The 20,224-nt window shown below is 43.1% G+C and overlaps 1 protein-coding gene across 1 annotated transcript in view; it reads left to right on the top strand.

Moving 5' to 3' along the window:
- The first annotated feature begins 3,071 nt into the window (after positions 1-3,071).
- Positions 3,072-20,224, top strand: part of CDH3 (cadherin 3) — a 97,052-nt gene continuing 79,899 nt past the window's right edge. Inside the window, exon 1 of the mRNA XM_029210669.1 lies at positions 3,072-3,095. Within this exon, the coding sequence (XP_029066502.1) occupies positions 3,087-3,095 (9 nt within the window). The 5' untranslated portion in view covers positions 3,072-3,086. The remainder of the gene's footprint in view (positions 3,096-20,224) is intronic.

The following is a 20,224-nucleotide window of genomic DNA, read 5'->3' as shown; positions in this document are numbered from 1 at the left end:
TCCCTCTACTCCCACCCCTCATGAGGACAGGGGCTTTGCCTGCTTTGTTCACTGCTATATCCTTAATGCTGGCACATAGTAGGTGCTCAATAAGTATTTGCTGAATGAATGACCTTACAGGGAGGTAAAACAGCTAAAAACAATCTAACTCAGTTCTTTGGGCATCTTGAAATAACAATTCTTGCATGGTGAGCTTCGAAGATTAAAAAAAATAAAAGAAGTCACAAGGCCTAGAACCACAGGATATATTTTTAAAGAAATGAGAGTTTCGATTCTCCCACCACTCACAGGCTGGACCTGGGGGTGTTCACAGGGCTCTGTGCTCTGAGAGCCCTTTGTCTCCAGAGAAGGAGGAACCCTGGCAGGAAGGGTGAGCAATCCACCAGCACCACTATTTGGGTAATAACTAGGCCTTTTCTTCCCAGGCTTGTTCTGCTCCTCCCCACACCCCTTCCCACAGGCAAAAATCTTCTCTATTTAACCAGGAACTGGAGCTCTCTGAAGACCCTGGAGGTCAACCATGAATTGAATAAGGTGTGACAGGCAGAGAGAGCAGTACTTGATGAGGGAGGCTGAGTTCTTGTGATCTTGGACAAGGAAACTTTTCTTTCTCTCCCTTTTTTTTTTTTTTGCTGGTGGGGGGGTTGGCTACCATGGGGGCTTGAGTAAAGAGAGTTGAATTAATCAACTCAGTTCCCAGCCCACTCTCTTAATTGGTTTGTACAAGGCTTCTCTCTGGTTTTATTAATTCACACGTTCATTCATTTATTTTTATCCCTATCCTCCACTCCCATTACCCTCCTCCCCCATTCCGTTTAATAAAATACCTCTGAATTTGTGTGTAGCTTTGTCAAATGTATAGTGTTGTCTCATGTGAATGTGAATTTAATTTTTTAATTAAAAAGGATATACTATAAATCACTTCTGTTTCTTACTGTGGTAGCCAGTAAGAAACTCCTGGTATTCATATCTTTGAGCAGTCCCCTCTTGCATTACATAGAGGTGACCTTACTCAACAAATAGGATATTGCAAGGATAACTGTGCAAATTCCAAGGCTAGGGGATGAAAGACATCACAGTATCCTCTTTCTGTCTCATTGATCACCCACTCTAGGGGAAGCCGGCTACCATGCTGTGAGGACACTCAAGCAGCCCTATGGAGTGGTCTAAGAGGAGCTGAGGCCTCCTGCCAACAGTTATTACCAACTTACCAGCCATGTACGTGAGCCATTTTGAATGATTCTCCCGCCCCAGTCAAACCTACAGACAACTACAGCCCCAGCAACATCTTAACTGCAACCTCATGAGAGATCCCAAGCCAGAGCCAGTCAGTCAAGCCATTCCCAAGTTCCTGACCCACAGGAGCCTTGTGAGATAATAATGTTTATCTAACTTTCCTGTGTCACAACATATTCTTTTTTCCCACCATTTAAAAATGTAAAAATCATTCTCAGCTTGAGCCGAGCTGTACAAAAACAGGTGATGTGTCACATTTGGCTCACAGGTCTTTGTTGACTCACAGTCTGCTTAGCTGTTTTGAATCGTTGCATAATTGTAATTGTTCCATAATGTGCCTTCACCATATTTTGCATATTTACTCCCAGTGAGGGGCATTCAGTTTATCTCCTACTCCCAGCTACCACCGACAACAGCTGCCGTGAACATCCTCGGCCTTGTGGGAAAGGCCCTGGGATGTTTGTCCAGGAGTGGAATTGCTGGGTTTCAGGGTCTTAGTCTACACTCAGCGGTGCCGCATGAGAGTCCCATTTCCCCACACCCTACCAACACTCGGTGTTATCCAACTTCCTAATGTTTGATAGTCCGTGACCTGGTTTCTCCTCTTTGTTTGGCTTTTGCATTTCCCTGATAACTAATGAGTTTGAACATCTCTTTGCCTAGTAGCACACATTTAGGTTTCCTCTCTAAGTTGCGCCTATTCGTGTTTTCACCCATTTTTCTATTAGATGTTTCTGACTTTTTCTTATTGGGAAGACTTCCCCTTTCCAGGCCTCAGTTTCCCCATGTGCACCACAGTTACCTACAGGGCTCTCCTGACATGCCATCCTTGTTTCTGAAATCCCTACAGCCTATTTTAAATAATAAAAATGTGGCTTGGGGTTGAATTTTTACATATATTATCTCATTTAAGAAACCAAGGGTTTATTTGGGAATTATAACTGAGATTTCTGGGTTCAGAGAGGTTGATGACCAGTCCAGGGCCACCCAGAGGAGTCATGGGGTTGAGCAGATGCCTAAACTGAGTTCCACTAGGAAGAGTTGGGACTGCAAATCAAAATATGGCAGCAAACAACACTTCCCTTGGGTCAAAGTTGGAAATGATGTTTCTAAATGATAAGGGGAGACAAGGCACTGGAGAGCATGGGGCCTTCTTTACTAAGCTGGCAGAAGTGAAACTATTCATAACTTTTCTTAGGGGCAGTTTGATGATTATGTGCCAAAAGCCTGAAATGCCTGCACATCCTTTGACTCAATGAATTCCCTAGGAATTTGTCCTGAAGCAGTAATTGGTCAAAGATGAGGAATGTGTTTGGTGGTGGGGAAACAAAAATCACACCTAAGTATCCCACTTCAGGAGATGGAATACTACATATGCATATGATAAGAAAGATGTTCTAGGGAATTCCCTGGCAGTCCAGTCGTTAGGACTCTGTGCTTTCTCTGCCAAGGGCCCAGGTTGGATCCCTGATCCCTGGTGGGGAAACTAAGATCCCACAAGCCATGCACAGCGAGGCCAAAAAAAAAAAAAAAAAAAGATGTTCTATAGAAGGATTTCTAATGCTAGGGAAAGATGTTAATAATTCAGTTAAGGTAAGGGGAGGGGAGCGATCCATTATAAAATGATGGATACGGGATGATCTCATTTTTCTAGGGAAAAAATACGTATGAAGGAAATCACTGGGAAAATACAATGATGTATTGAGTGCTTGCTATGGGCCACACACTGTTTTTAGTGCTTTTTATAGCCTCATTTAATTGTCACACAACTCTGAGTAGGTGCTGTTATTATTCCCATATTACAGGTGAAGAAACTGAGGTCAGAGAGGTGAAACGAGCTGCCAGAGGTCATGCAGATGGTGAGTGATGAAGCCAGGATTTGAAGCCATGTGCTGGCTCCAGAGTCACCCAAAATAGTCCCCATGGTCACCTCCATGTTTACATCTGAGGAGTGAGACCAAGATGATCCTTATTCCCTTTATCTGTATTTCCTGATTTTTCTACAATTAATATTTCTTCTACAATTAATATTTTTAAAAGCCCTCTTGTAGTGGTCGGTGCCTTTGAAAGTATGAAAGAGGAGAGAGTTTTGGAGGGGAGGTGTTGTGTAGAGAAAAATCAGGAACGGGATGGGGCTTGGCTCACCTCAAACCCTACCCAAGCCCCAAACCCTCTCTCTTTTCATTCTCAAAAATATCAAGGAGGGGCTTCCCTGGTGGCGCAGTGGTTGAGAGTCCACCTGCTGGTGCAGGGGACGCGGGTTCGTGACCCGGTCCGGGAGGATCCCGCGTGCCACAGAGCGGCTGGGCGCGTGAGCCGTGGCTGCTGAGCCTGCGCTCTTCAGCGGGAGAGGCCACAACAGTGAGAGGCCCGCGTACCGCAAAAAAAAAACCAAAAAATCAAGGAAGTCAAAGGTCTGATATCTGCTGTGTGACCTTGAACTGGTTCCTCACCCTTTTGGAGCCCTTTTCGAAATACGTCACAGGGAAGGTTGGGGGGGTGGGGGAGTAGGGGGGTGCAGAGAGGAGGAAGCTGGCGCCAGAGGTGCAGCAGGGAGGGACAGGTCTAGGGATGGGTCCCCTCCTGTCATCTCCTTTCCCCTGGGGCTTTGAGGAGTGACTTACCCAGTCTCTGAATGTAACAATGGGAAAGTCTGTGCTGCAGTGAGCACTGGACAGCGAGTCCAAAGACCTGGGTTCTGCTCACATCTCACCATTGGTTACCTGTGTCCTAGTCAGTCCCATTTCTGAGCCTTGGCTTTCTCAGCCATTGAAGGGGCAAATGCCTGGCTGGTTGTGACAACGTGAGGAAAGGTGCTTTGTGAGAGGCTAAGCAACTGTGTGCTATGTCATGGGTCAACAAACTACGGCATTACTTCTGTAGTTCCTTTTTAACAGCTTTATTGAGATATAATTCAAATACCACACAATTCACCCACTGAAAATGTACACTTCAGCAAATTTTAGTATATTCACAGTTGTGCAAGCATCACCATGATCAATTTTTCGTCATGCCCCAAAGAGCCCTTTAGTTATCACCCTCCCCCGCCCCAGTCCCCTCAGGCCCAGGCAACAACTCCTCTGCTTTCTGTTTCCAGAGACATTTCATATCCATGAAATCATACATGTGCCATCTTTGTCTGGCTTCCTTCACTTAGCATGTTTTCAAGGCTCATCCGTATTGTAGCATATATCAAACTTTGGTTCCTTTTTATGGCTGAACAATATTTCATTGTATGGTTATACCACATTTTGTTTATCCATTCATCAGTTGATGGACATTTGTGTTTTTCTTCTACTTTTTGGCTGTTATGAATAGGTATAAACTTTTATGTACACATGTGTGGATTTATGTTTTCATTTATTTTGGGTATATACTTAGCAGAATTGCTGGGTTAAATAGTAATTATGTTTAACATTTTGAGGCAACATCTGTTTTTTGTTTTATTTATTTATTTTTGGTTGCGTTCAGTCTTCGTTGAAGACTACTCTTTGTTGCTACTCTTTGTTGCTACTCTTTGTTGCGGTGCACGGGCTTCTCATTGTGGTGGCTCCTCTTGTCGTGGAGCATGGGCTCTAGGCTCATGGGCTTCAGTAGTTGTGGCACACGGGCTCAGTAGTTGTGGCTCGCGGGCTCTAGAGCGCAGGCTCAGTAGTTGTAGCTCGCGGGCTTAGTTGCTCCGCGGCATGTGGGATTTTCCCAGACTAGGGCTTGAATCCGTGTCCCCTACATTGGCAAGTGGACTCTTAACCACTGAGCCACCAGGGAAGTCCCAACATCTGTTTTTATATAGTCCAGGAGTTAAGAATGGTTTTTATGTTCTTATGGTAGGGAAAAAATCAAAAAAAGAATAATATAACGTGAAAACTACACAGAAGTCAAATTTCAGTGTCCACAAAGAAAGTTTCACAGGACAGCTGCTTTCATTCATTTATGTATTGTCTATGGTGCTTTTGCATTACAGTGGCAGAGATGAGGAGTATGACAGACCATTTGGCCTTCAAGCCTAAAGTATTTACTGTCTGGTCGTTTATAGAAAATGTTTGTTGACCCCTGAACTGTGTGTTGGTATTATTAATTATTGTTTGGTGGAGGCAGCTTGAGTATGCTGCCTTGATTGGAATAGGACTCAGGTTGCCAGGTGCTGGCCTATGAGCATAAAGGGATGAGAGCTCCTGTCTAGCCCCATTTTCTGGATTGAGAAACTGAGTCCTGCAGGAGGGCCCAGGCTCATGCAAGCTGAGGGGGAAGTGAGGGCCTAGCTTTCTTTTACTCCTTGGCAGCCTCCTCACCTTCAGCTAAGAACACCCAGTTGTGAATAATTCATGGCTAATGTTTGCAGATCACTCCGTCTTGTCAGAGCACTTTGATCATCATTAATTAGTCAGAACCTGGCTCTGGCTGTTGCCTAATAAAACATAAACATAAGTGGCTTAGATGTCTCCATTCCTAAAACTGAAGGTTCCATCTCCATAGCAAGGCTTTGTACCCGCAGATTCTTTCTCTCTGCCCATCACCTCATCACCTCTCAAAGACCTACTGTTTTGGCCTGAAAGTCAGGTTTCCTGAAGGATGGAGGGCAGTTGCAGGGTTGGAGCCCAGTCCTCATAGCAGAGAAGTCACATCCCCTCTCTGCCCCTCGGTGTCTTTGTTGGGAAGATACGAGTAATGATGCCTATCTCTGGGGTTGTTTGTATTTGTAAAAGTGTTCTGAAAGGAGCCCTCATACACTGCTGGTGGGAAGGTAAAATGGCACAGCCATTGAGGGACCCTCCCAGTTCCTCAAGTGACTAAATGTAGAGTTACCATATGACCCAGCAATACCATTCCTATGTATATACCCCAGAGAAACGAAAACGTGTCCACGCAAAATCTTGTACACAAATGTTCGTAGCAACATTATTCAAAATAGCCAAAGAGCAGAAACAACCCAAATGTCCATCAGCTGATGGATGGACAAATAAAATGTGGCACATCTATACAATGGAATATTATTTGGCCATAAAAAGTAAAGAAGTATTGATACACGCTACAAAATGGATGAAAACATTACATTAAGTGAGAGAAACCAGACACAAAAGGCCACATATTGTATGATTCCATTTATGCAAACTGTCCGGAATAGGCAAATCCATAGAGTCAGAAAGAGATGAGTGGTTGCCAGGGGCTGTGGAGGATATAGAGAGTGACTGTAAATGGACACAAGGTTTCTTTGTGGGGTGATGGAAATGTCCTAAAATTGAACATGGTGATGGTTTCACAACTCTGTGAATATATTAAAAAACATTGAATTGCAGACTTAAAATGGATGAATTTTATGGTACGTAAATTATACCCCAATAACACTTTTTTAAAAGTGCTCTGAAAACTGTAAAGTGATGAGTATGGTGTTACTCACATGCATAATAGATGACCTGTCATAATGGATAGAGCTGAGTATTCTGACCTGTCCGTTTAGGGTAGTTCCTAAGACTTTTGAAATTGGAGACACCTGGATATCTTCCTGTACATTATCTCAGGCAACTCATTTAACTCTGAGGCCATCTGTAGAATTGGGACAGTAATCTCTGTCTCTTAGGACCGTTGTGACAATTAAATGAACACGGCAGGAACATGCTGAGCTTGGTACTTGACACCTAGTAGATGCCTAGCGAATGATGATGACTATTTCCACATTGAGTTACCTGACTCCTCTCAGCCATCCCAGGGAGCGAGTCCGTGCTCTTCCACTTTCCTCAGAATCTACTGTTTCCAAATCTTGCCTCATCATAAGAATTACCAGGAGCATCTTTTAAAAATACAGATTCCAAGGCCCCACTTCAGACCCATTGATAAGAATCTGTATTTTTTTTTTGCGGTATGTGGGTCTCCTGTTGCGGAGCACAGGCTCCGGACGCGCACGCTCCGCGGCCATGGCTCACGGGTCCAGCGCTCCGCAGCACGTGGGATCTTCCCGGACCGGGGCACGAACCCATGTCCCCTGCATCGGCAGGCGGACTCTCAACCACTGCGCCACCAGGGAAGCCCAAGAATCTGTATTTTTAAAAACTCTCCAGATGAGTCCTATAATCAGGTAAATTTGGAAGTAAGGCTGGTCCAACCTGGAAACATTTTGCTTCTTATTTATACCCTTCCACAAACCCTTATTTTCCATTGTTTGCTGTTTCACCCTGACTCGCTTTTCTTTTGCCAAAGATCCCTCTATTTAAGAGCTCATGCTCTTGACTTCAATAATAACGCCAGCATGAGATTTTATAATTTCCTCATACTTTAATTCAGGGCAAAGATTGATAACATTAACAATAACAGCAGTAGTGAACCTACATGTGTTTGGTGCTCTGCAGGGGTTTCCCAGGCCCCTTTATGTCCTCACAGCAGCCTCGTTTGTGGATTTAAATAAGTTAAATAACTTCTCTCTTTGGGCTTCCCTGGTGGTGCAGTGGTTGGGAGTCTGCCTGCCAATGAAGGGAACACGGGTTTGTGCCCCGGTCCGGGAGGATTCCCACGTGCCGCGGAGCGGCTGGGTCCATGGGCCCATGAGCCATGGCCGCTGAGCCTGCGCGTCCAGAGCCTGTACGTCCGGAGCCTGTGCTCCGCAGCGTGAGAGGCCACAGCGGTGAGAGGCCCGCGTACCGCAAAAAAAAAAATAATAATAACTTCTCTCTTTTAGGAAAGTGGCACAGTCAAAATTGAATATATTTATATAAAGCACAAAATTAGGCAAAACTAATCTCTGTTTTTGTTTTTTTTTTTTTGAGGTACGCGGGCCTCTCACTGTTGTGGCCTCTCCTGTTGCGGAGCACAGGCTTCGGACGCGCAGGCTTAGCGGCCATGGCTCACGGGCCTAGCCGCTCCGCGGCATGTGGGATCCTCCTGGACCGGGGCACGAACCCGTGTCCCCTGTATCGCCAGGCGGACTCTCAACCACTGCACCACCAGGGAAGCCCTAATCTCTGTTTTAAAAGTCAAGATAATGATTACCCTTGGGTTGGGGGTTAGGGACTGATGGAGGTCAAAAAGATTCTTCGGGGGCAGGTCATGTTTTGTCCTTTATTCTGGGTGTTGGTAGCACGTGTGTTCATTGTCACTTAGGATCTGCTCACTTTTCTGTATTTGTGTTATACTTCAATGAAAAGTTTAAAAACATAGCAGTACTATATGATCCTAATTTTAAAAATTTGTACGTATACATTTGCACAGAAAAAAGAATAGAAGGAAACTAAATCGAGGGACATTTTATAAAATAATTGGCCTAGATCATAAAAAATGTCAAGAAAGACAAAGAAAAAGCAAAAGGATATGTACTGTGTAGCACAGGGAATTAAACCCATTATCTTGAAATAACCTATAATGGAGTGTAATCTGCAAAAATATTGAATCACTGTGTTGTACACCTGAAACTAACACAATATTATAAATCAAATATACTTCATTTAAGAAAAGAAAGAGAGGGCTTCCCTGGTGGCGCAGTGGTTGAGCGTCCGCCTGCCAATGCAAGGGACACGGGTTCGTGCCCTGGTCTGGGAAGATCCCACATGCCGCGGAGCGGCTAGGCCCGTGAGCCATGGCCGCTGAGCCTGTGCGTCCGGAGCCTGTGCTCCGCAACGGGAGAGGCCACAACAGTGAGAGGCCCGCGTACCGCAAAAAATATATATATATATGGAATATGATCTCATTTTTATAAAACCATACATTATTTGTACGTCTTATAATATATGCAAAGAATATTATAAATCACTAGGCTTGACACTAGTCAGTCAAAGAGGCTTCTAGGGAAGTGGTGTTTGTGTGTGTGTGTGTGTGTGTGTGTGTGTGTATGTGTGTGTGTGTTTTAATAAAACCATGAATTATTTTTCATCCTTACTAAAAACCCTGTGAAGTAGGATGTTGTTAGCTCCACTTTATAGATGGAGGAACTGAAGGTCAGAGTTTGAATCACTTGCTCAAGGTCACACAACCAGTACTCTTCCCACTCAAGCAGGCCTTCCCCAGAGACACTCTGAAGGAATAATCAAGGTGCCTTCGTGATTAATTGGATGGGGGAGGGGACAAGGGTACAAAGAGAGGGATTAAAAATGCCTAGGACACTTTGAGCCTGACCAAGTGAAAAATAATCAGCAAGTCAGGAGGGAGTGCCAGGTTACTGTGGAAAGGTTTAAGCCAAAGGAATGAATACCTAATGATGGAATTTGGTGCCTCAGATGAGGGCTTAGAGGAAAGTCCATAAGTGCACTCCTTGTTAGCTGGCCTTGCCGCTGAGCACCTGAAGCCCCGTAGCAAGTGGACATTTTAAAGAGAAAAAAATTTCAACCTCACACTTCTAGGCAAATGGTTAGTCCTCTGAGTGCTTGGGTCCTTCTGCATCAGCAGCTTGTACTTTCTGTGGCTCTGTGTGGCCTGACTGATCGACCAGGCTTAAAAGGCCTGCTGATGAATTTGAAATCTCAGGCTTCCAGCCTCTATAGGTCATCAGCAAAGACCAAAAGGCCTGGCATGAACGTGAGGTTATTATTCACCTGAGAAGTCGTTATAAACCACAAGAACGCAAGCCCAGCAGGAGGGAACGGCTGCCCAGCTCCCTAGGCACACCATGTCCTCATGCGTCCATCCAGCATGATTCATAATTAAATCTGCAGCAGGCAGGAGGCAAAATAGAATTTCGTGTAAACCTGTGTGGGAGAAGCACTTTGAATACAATTTAATTTTAAAGTTCTAGAGCTCCAGAACTTGAAATGCTTGTGACATTTCAAGTTGAGGTTGTTTCTCCCTACCCTTCACTGGGACCATCTCCGGGGAGGGAGATGACACAAAGGGAAAAAAGTTGTTGGGTCAATAGGTGTATTAGTCAGGGTTCTCTAGAGAAACAGAACCAATAGGATAGGTATAGGTGTATAGAATGAGACTTACGATGAGAGATTGGCTCACATGATTATGGAGGCCAAGAAGTCCCACGATCTGCTGGCTGCAAGCTGGAGGCTCAGGAAAGCCAGAGATGTAGTTCCAGTCCAAACCCAAAGGCCTGAGAAGGGGAGGAGTGGGGAGGGGCAATGGTATAATTCTTAGTCCAAGTCCAAAGGCCGAGAACCAGGAATTCAGGTGTTCAGGGGCAGCAGAAGATGGATGTCCCAGCTCAAGTAGAAAGCAAATTCACTCTTTCTCTGCTTTTTTGTTCTATTTAGGCCCTCAATGGATTTGATAATGTCCACCAGCATTGGTGAAGGCAATCTTTTTTACTCAGTCTACTGATTCAAATGCTAATCTCTTTCAGAAACACCTAGAAGTAATGTTTTACCAGCTATCTGGGCATCCCTTAGCCCAGTCATGTTGATGCAGAATTAACCATCACACTAGGTAAGGTGTAGTTTTGGAAAACTGGCACTGAAGATGCCATATGTTCAGGTCCCATGTATGTTTCTAGTTAAATATATCATAAAAAAAAAAAAGCCAGCATGTGGGCAAAGGATCTAAAGAATTCACAGAAGGAAATTCAAATTGTATGTAACTATATCACAGGCTCACCATGTTGCACAACTGCAGGGCGCGGCACTCCCACAGAATTCTATTCACAGAGATGCACATTGTAATGGTCTGTAAGAGAGGATGCTCAACCTCTCCAAAAGTAAGAGAAATGCTAATTAAAACGATAAGGTAATGATTTTCATTTATTGAATTGGCAAAGCTCAAAGAGTTGCTAAGATCCTATGTTGCTGGGAGTGTAATTTGGTACCACCTCTATGGAGGGTGTAGTGAATACTATGGATTGGCTCTCTCAACCTGGGTCATTTCACCCTCTTCTAGTTGGTGATGTAGGAAAGCTGACTCCTACAGTTCCCAGACTCCCCCGCCCTTAGGGTTCCACCTGCCATGAATGAGAATTTCTGTTACTCCACATCCTGTCAGCATTTGGTGTTATCAGCATTCTGGATTTTGGCCATTCTAATAGGTGTGTAGTGGTATTTCATTGTTGTTTTAACTTGCATTTCCCTCATGACATATGATGTGGAGCATCTTTTCATATGCTTATTTTCTGTCTGTATATCTTCTCAGATCTTTTGCACATTTCTTAATTGGGTTATTCTCTTGTTGAATTTTAAGAGTTCTTTATATATTTTGGATAACAGTCCTTTGTCAGATAAGTCTTTTGCAATACAGTCTGTGACTTGTCTTTTCATTTTCTTGAAGGCGTCTTTCACAGAGCAGAAGTTTTTAATTTTAATAAAGTCCAGCTAATCAGTTCTTTCTTTCATGGATCATGCTTTTGGTATTGTATCTAAAAAGTCATTGCCCAAACCAAGGTCATCTAGATTTTCTCATATGTTATCTTCTACCAGTTTATAGTTTTGCATTTTACCTTAAGGTCTGTGATCCATTTTGAGTTAAATTTTGTGCAGAGTGTAAGGTCTGTGTCTATATTCTTTTCTTTTTTTTTCATGTGGATGTTCAGTTGTTCTAGCATCATTTGTTGAAAAGACTATTGCTTTCTCCATTGTATTGCTTTTGCTCTTTTGTCAAAGGTTGGTTGACTATATTTATGTGGGTGTATTTCTGTGCTGTCTATTCTATTCTGTTGATCTCTTTGTCTATGCTTTTGCTAATACCACGCTGTCTTGATTACTGTAGGTTAATGTTAAGTCTTCAAGTTGGGTAGTGTCAGTCCTCCAACTTTGTTCTTCTCCTTCAATATTGTGTTGGCCATTCTGGGTCCTTCGCCTCTACATATAAACTTTAGAGTCAGTTTGTTAGTATTCACAAAATAACTTGCTGGGACTTTGATTAGGGTTGCATTGAATCAATAGATCAAGTTGGGAAGAACTGACACCTTGACAATATTGAGTCTTCCTATCCATGAACATGGAATTTCTCTCCATTTATTTACTTCTTCTTTGATTTCTTTCATCAGAATTTTGTAGCTTTCCTCTTTTAGACCTTGTATGTATTTTGTTAGATTCATACCTAAGTATTTCGCTTTGGGGATGCTAATGTAAATGGTATTGTGTTTTTAATTTCAAATTCCCCTTGTTCATTGCTGATATATAGGAAAGTGGTTGACTTAAAAATAATAATAACCTTGTGCCCTGCAACCTTGCTATAATCACGTATTATTTCCAGAATTTTTTTCCTTGATTCTTTCTGATTTTCTACATAGATGATAATGTCAGCTGTAAACAAAGACAGTTTTATTTCTTCCTTCCCAATCTGTATCCTTTTTATTTCCTTTTTTTGGTCTTATTGCATTATTTAGGACTTCCAGTATGATGTTGAAAAGCAGTGGTAAGAGGGGACATTTACCTTGTTCCTGATCTTAGTGGGAAAACCTCACGTTTCTTACCATGAAGCATGATGTTAACTTCAGATGATTTGTAGGTATTATTTATTCAGTTGAAAAAGTTCCCCACTATTCCTAGTTTACAGAGAATTTTTCTCATGAATGGGTGTTGAATTTTGTCAAATGCTTTTTCTGCATGTATTGATATTATCACATGATTTTTCTTCTTTAACCTGTGGATGTGATAGATTACATTAATTACTTTTCGAATGTTGAACCAGCCTTGTATACCTGGGATAAATCCCAGTTGGTCATGATGTATAATTTTTATACATTATTGGATTCAATTTGCTAATGTTTTGTTGAGGATTTTTGCGTCTGTGTTCATAAGAGGTGTTGTTCTGTACTTTTCTTGTAATGTCTTTGGTTTTGGCATTAGATTAATGCTGGACTCATAGAATGAGTTAGGAAGTAGTCTCTCTGCTTCTATCTTCTGAAAGAGATTATAGTGAATTGGTATAATTTTTTCCTTAAGTGTCTGGTAGAATTCACTAGTGAATACATCTGGGTCTGATGCTTTCTGTTTTGAAAGGTTATTAATCATTTACTCAATTTCTTTAATTGATATAGTCCTATTCAGATTGTCCACTTCTTCTTGTGTGAGTTTTGACAGATTGTATCTTTCAGGGAATTGGTCCATTTCATCTAGGTTGTCATATTTGTGGGCATAGAGTTGGTTCATAGTATCCCTTGATTATTTTTAATGTCCCAGGGATCTGTAGTGATGTCCCCTCTTTCATTTCTAATATTAGAAATTTGTATCCTCTCTTTTTTTCTTAGTCTAGCTAAAAGTTTATTGATTTTATTGATCTTTTCAAAGAACCAGCTTTTAGTTTTGTTGATTTTCTCTATTGATTTCCAGTTTTCAATTTCATTGATTTCTGCCCTAATTTTTATTATTTCTTTTCCTCTCCTGATTTTGGATTTAACTTTCTCTTAGGGACTTCCCTGGTGGTCCAGTGGTTAAGACCCTGCGCTTCCACTGCAGGGGGCACAGGTTCGATCCCTGGTCGGGGAACTAAGAGCCTGCATGCCTTGTGGCACAGCAAAAAACAAAACAAAACAGTAATTTTCTCTTATTTTTCTTGTTTCCTATGGTAAAAGCTTAGATGATTGAATTTAAATCTTTTTTTCTAACATATGATTCAGTGCTATAAGTTTCCCTTTAAGCACGAATTTTGCTGCATCCCACAAATTTTGATGAGTTGTGTTTCCATTTTCATTTAGTTCAAAATGTTTTAAAATTTATCTTGAATTTTGACCTGTGTGTTATTGAGAAGTGTGTTGTTTTATCTCCAAGTACTTGGGGATTTTCCAGCTGTCTCTCTATTATTGATTTCTTGTTAAATTCCGTGGAGTCTGAAAGCAGACATTGTGTGATTTCTATCCTTTTAATTTTAGTAAGGTGTGTTTTATGGCCCAGAATGTGGTTTGTCTTGGTGAATGTTTCATAGGAGCTTGAGAAGAATATATATTCTGCTGTTGTTGGGTGAAGTAGTCTATAGATATTTATCATATTGATGGTGATTGTTGGTGTTGCTTAGTTTAACTATGTCCTTAGTGAGTTTCTGCCTGCTGGACCTATTTCTGATAGAGGAATGTTGAAGTCTCCAGCTATAATAGTAGATTCATCTATTTCTCTTTACATTTCTATCAGTTTTTGCCTCACATATTTTGATGCTCTGTTGTTAGGATCTATATGGTAAGGATTGTTATATCTTCTTGGAGAATTGATCCCTTTATCATTATGCAATGCCCCTCTTTATCTCTGATAACTTTCCTTGCTCTGAAGTCCAAAATCAATATAGCTACCCCTGCTTTCTTTTGATTACTGTTAGTATGGTATATCTTTCTCCATCCATTTACTTTTTTAAAATTAATTTTTATTTTTGGCTGCGTTGTGTCTTCGTTGCTGCACACGGGCTTTCTCTAGTTGTGGCGAGCTGGGGCTACTCTTCATTGCGGTGCTTGGGCTTCTCATTGCGGTGGCTTCTTGTTGCGGAGCACGGGCTCTAGGTGCGCAGGCTTCAGTAGTTGTGGCATGTGGGCTCAGTAGTTGTGGCGCATGGGCTTAGTTGCCCCGCGGCATGTGGGATCTTCCCAGACCAGGGATTGAAACCGTGTCCCCTGCATTGGCAGACGTATTCCTAACCACTGTGCCACCAGGAAGTCCCTCAAACTATGTTTTTGCCTTCTAGTTTGAGACTATATATATATATATATATATATATATATATATATATAGACATGATGTATTGGGTAGAAGGAACTCCTGTAAATAGGCTATGAGGTGGTAGGGTGTGGGGTTTGGAGAAGCATTCTGTCCTAGTCCCATGATTAGGTCTTAGTCTTTTCATGAGCCAGTACCTCTGGACTGTGAACTTCAAGTGCTTCTCAGTTGTTCCCCCCTTAGTTGGGGACATGACGGCTAGGGTGGACTGGAGTTGGGCATTTCCCTTCTCCCACGTGGAAAGCTGGAACTGGCTGGAGTCGTATATTTATTTTTTAATCATAATACTTTCTAAAAATAACCCTCAACACCCCTCCCCCCACCCCAAATTTGGAGAGTCCTTTCCTCTTTTCTTATTTTCCTCTCTCTCTCACTGTCTTCTCCATGAGAATCAGCTCAGGGGCTTTGGCAGGGTTGTGGTTGGACTGACCTCAATTTCTCTCTCCTGAAGTTTCTGTGAAATGAGAGGAAAAGGCCTCAGCAAATCCCCCAGCACTGGTTTGTGAGAGAAAAGCGTATTAGTCAGGCTTTCTCAGGCATCAAGGCAGAATCCTGCATGCCCGGGTGAGTGTGTGGGAGCAGTGAGGGTTTCTTGCCAGGATGGATGGGGAGTTGTGGCAGAGCCAGAAACTGCTCCCCAGGCTAGGGTATCCCGCAGGCAGCATGGAGCACTGAGCTCCACTGCAGCATCACCGGGGACGTCTGAGCACAGCTGCCCAGCCTTCTTCTCTGGTGTTTGTGCTTCCTCAGGGAGCCAGTGAGATTGCTCCTCTTCTCCTCAGTCACATCAGTTCTGAGAGGATCTCAACCCACTGTCTGAGCTGCCGTGTTGTCTCATGACCCCACCATGACCACTCAGGCCATGACTGACTGAACCGGGAATGGACAACAGATCCAGGGGGACACCAGCTGGGTCAAACCACTCATACTCCCTGTCCTGGAAATTTAGGACCTGGAGATAAAGTCAATTAGATGACAACGTAACATGCATGAAAGGAAAGGTTGTGGAGTGTCGGAGCTTCGGAGGCCATGGCGGGTAAGGTGAGGGAGAGGGAAGGGGTGGCCAGAGGAGAGGCAGACATGAGAGACCCTGGTAGCCCTGGGGGCACAACTTTGGTTCTTGACTTCCTGGTTCTGGTTCCTTATAGCCAGCCTTGTCATCTTCTCTCATTGGACTCCCCGGAGTAAAGCCTCTCTTTATCTGAGCTGACTTTGATTTCATCAGACTGTACTGTTCTCTTCCCCTCCTTATGGCAGACATCTACAGACACTGGGTCACTCCTCTTTCCGTGAAGGTTTTTAACTTCTGGATCACTGTCCTTCTGTCCAACACCAAAAATCATAATTTTTTAATCATTCCAGTATTAACCATGAAGATGACCCTTGAAAACATCATGCTAAGTGAAAAAAGCCGGTCACAGAGGACCGCATATTATAAAATTCCAGGGATATAAAATGTCCAGAGACAAATCCATAGATACTGTAAGTAGAGTAGTGGCTGCCTCGGGCTGGGGAATGTGGGGAGATAGGAATTGATAGTAAAGGGGTATGGGTTTCTTTGGGGAGTAATAAAAATGTTTGAAAATTGATTTTAGTGATGGATTGGCACAACTCTGTAAATATGCTAAAAACCATTGAATTGTACACTTTCAACGGATGAATTATACGATATGTGAAGTATATCTCAGTAAAGCTGTTTTTAAAAACTGCTCAGTTCCCTGATCTTTTTTTCCCCAATAAACTTTTCTTCTACCTCACCTCAGCCACTCACTCCCATGGCCATAGCCTTGACCTTATCCTTCCAATAGTTTCAGCCCCTCCATAATCTCAGTTTCAAGCATCCTGCTTGCTAATTTCCACCTCTAACTCCAGCCCACTCTTCTACTATTCCAACTCCAGCAATTCTTTGACCCTTTTGGAAACTGCCATCCATTTATCCCACCACCTTTCCATTGTCTCTTACCCTTATCATTTCCTCACTTCCTTCTTTGTGTGGCTTAAATTCCATGGTCCAGCATTACTGTCATTCTTTTATGTACATCCTCAACTTCTTTGCCCCTCTGCTGTATTCACTTGGAAAAAAAAATTGTTAAATCCAACTCTTTGACCCTGCAACTGCACCCACGCAGCTGAATAGGGCTGAGGAAAACTCAAAAACTTGTCTTGTTTCAAATGCCTGACCATTAACTTCAGATGGACCCCCCCGAGGGTCACTTGGCAATCTTCCTGTATTTCTTAGACCATTCATCCTCCCACTCTCCTAGAAGGTTATTTCACACCTTTTTCCTTTCTCGTCTTTTTTTTTTTAATATAAATTTATTTATTTTATTTGTTTTGGCTGCATTGGGTCTTCGTTGCTGCATGCAGGCTTTCTCTAGTTGTGGCGAGCGGGAGCTACTCTTCGTTGCGGTGTGTGGGCTTCTCATTGCCTCGGCTTCTCTTGTTGCGGAGCATGGGCTCTACGCACGCGGGCTCAGTAGTTGTGGCTTGTGGGCTCTAGAGCGCAGGCTCAGCAGTTGTGGCGCGTGGGCTTAGTTGCTCCGTGGCATGTGGGATCTTACCGGACCAGGGCTCAAACCCGTGTCTCCTGCATTGGCAGGCGGATTCTTAACCACTGCACCACCAGGGAAGCCCCTTCCTTTCTCTTCTAATTTACAACACTTCCTCTGCCCCCTGTGTTCACTTTCAGCTGATGACTTCATTAGACGAGAACTTCCACAAGCTCCCACACCCTCACGCACCTACTTTCCAGCATCTATGCCCCTGTGCCCTGCCTTCATTCCTGTAACAATGCCTGTTCTGTCTATGCTCCTTTTTGAAGGCCAACCCCTTACTTAACGCTAGATCCCAGCCCTTCTTTCCCACTCAGGCCGTTGTGTTCACAATGCTTCCCCTAACTTGCTCCTGCATCGTCAGTCTGCTCCATCCACTGAATTTTCCCAGAAACCTTCAGTCTTGCTGTAATGTGTCAGTGTTAAAAAAAAATTAAAACCTATCTTGGGGCTGGATAGATAGATAGATGGACATATATGTGATAAAGCAAGTATAGGAAAATGTTAGCAGGAGAATCCAGGTGGTGGGTCTATGTGTTCAATGTATAAAATTCTTTCAACTTTTTGGTGTGTTTGAAATTTTTCATTAATAAAATGTTGGGAAAAAATTCCTATCTTGACCCTACGTCTCCCTCTTGCTTTTATCTCATTTCTCTGCTCCCTTTCCCAGCAGAACTCCTGAAAAGCTTGTCTGAACATGTGTCACCGTGTGTCTCATCTTTTCTTTTACCAACTGCAATCAAGCTTTTGCCCCAGCGGTTCACCAGAATGTGTCTTATAAAGCTCACCAGTGATTTCCACTGTAGGAAATGGAGTGGCCGTTTATCAGTGCTAATCTTGCTCAGCCTATCAGCTGCAGAATTTGACTCCATTAAGTTACTCCTTGCTCCTTACAAAACTTTCTTTCCCTAATTCCAGAATGGCACTCTCTCCTCCATTTTCTCTTATCTCCTTAGTTGACTTTGTTGGTCTCTCATCTGTCCAGCCTCTTAAGGTTGAAATGCATCAGGACTTAGTTCTTAAAACGTTTTCTCTATCTACACTCCCTCTCTTGTTTATCTCCTGCAATTTCATGGATCCGATTACTATAGGATTATTCCCAAATTTATACTATCCCTAGCCTGAACCCATCTCCTCTATTCCAGACTCATTTATCCAACTGCCTACTCGACATCTCTGCCCAGATGTCTAAGAGGTATCTCAGACTTAATGTGCCCACAAACTAATTCCTCGTTGTAGTAGTTGTTATAATAATAGTCCCAGTGAATCACACCTCACTTGTGTCTGTGCCTGTTTGCAGTGTGAGCATTAATTTCTTCACACACACTCCCCACCCCTGAACCTGGGCTGGCCTTGTATCTTGGCTTTGATCAGTAGAAAGTGATGGAGTATGAATTCCAGAACCTAAGCCGTAAGAGGCTTTGCGGCTTTTACTCTCCCATTCTGGAACACTGAGGCCACCATGGCAAAGAAGTCCAGGCTAGCCTCACTAAAAATGAGAGCCCATGTGGAGAGCCGAGTGAGGCACCCCAGCCAGCAGCTGGTCCTGGCTCCAGCCATATAGAGGAGGCCGTCTTGGACCTTCCAGCCCCAAATGGGCTATCAGATAACTCAACCACGTGACTGATCCCAGGCAAGATTAGCAGAAGAACTGCCAGATTGCCAACCCATGTAGTCAAGAGAAATCATAAATTGCTGTTAAACTACTAAGTTTGCGCTTTTTTTTTTTTGCTGCAATAGATAACTGAAACACCGCTCTTGCCACTATACCTTCCCCTTCACAGCCTTCATCTCTGTAAATGTCACCTCCATTCTTCCAATTGCTCATGCCAAAAAACTTGGAGTTCCTTGACTCCTCCCTTTTTCTCATCTAATCCTTCAGCAAATTATATATCATTTTACCATGTATCCAGATGCCTATACTTACCACCTCCATTGCTACCACACTGCGCCAAACTGCATCATCGCTTGCCTGGATTACTGCAGGGGCCTCCACCTTGGTCTCTCTGCTTCCATCCTGGCTCCCCTCCACTGTGTTCTCCAGCCAGCAGTGAGCGATCCTTTTAGAGTTTAAGTCAAATCCTATCACTCCTCTGCTCAAAGGACTCCAGGGACTTCACACTTCACTCAGAGTAAAAGTTAAAATCTTTACTGTGGCCTCAAGACCCCACATGATTTGGCCCTCTCCTCTCTCCCCCTTGTTCACCCTGTTTCAGCCACTGTAGCCTCTTTTCTGTCCCTTAAATAAACTAATTGGCTTCTTATCTCAAGCCCTTTGTACTTACTCTCCTCTCTGTGTAAATAGTCTTCCCCAGAGACTCACATAACTCACTTCATGTGTCTGCTCAGATGTCACTTCATTGAAGAAGCCTTCCCTGGTCATCTAGAGCCCACTACTCCATCCCCACCCAAACCCCAAGCTCCATCAATTTCTAGCTCTCTTACCCTGTTTTGGACTCCTCCACAGCAGTCAACACCACCTGACATATTACATTTTTCTTTGTTTGTTTTTTATCTGTTTTATCCCATTAAAATATAAACTCCATGAGGACAGGGACTTCATCTAGTTATTCACTCCAGGGTCTCCGGTGCTTATTACCTATCAAATAGAATGTATTCGATATAGTTTTGCTGAATGAATGAAAGCAGAAGTGTATTGTATTAGTTTTCTGTTGCTTCTGTAACAAATTACTACAAACTTGGTGACTTAGAACAAATTTATTATTTTATAGTTCAGGAGATCAGAAGTCCAAAAAAAAACATGTCTCACCTGGCTAAAAGCAAGGTGTTGGCAGGGCTGCATTCTTGCCAGCGAAGCTGTCAGGGAGAACTCATCTCCTTACTTTGTCCAGCTTCTAGAGGCTGCCCACATTCTTTGCA

Source organism: Monodon monoceros, unplaced genomic scaffold (assembly GCF_005190385.1).
Source record: "Monodon monoceros isolate NGI ecotype Baffin Bay Population unplaced genomic scaffold, NGI_Narwhal_1 Super_Scaffold_10, whole genome shotgun sequence".
NCBI classification, from domain to species: domain Eukaryota; kingdom Metazoa; phylum Chordata; class Mammalia; order Artiodactyla; family Monodontidae; genus Monodon; species Monodon monoceros.
This window is presented reverse-complemented; position numbering and strand designations above follow the sequence as displayed.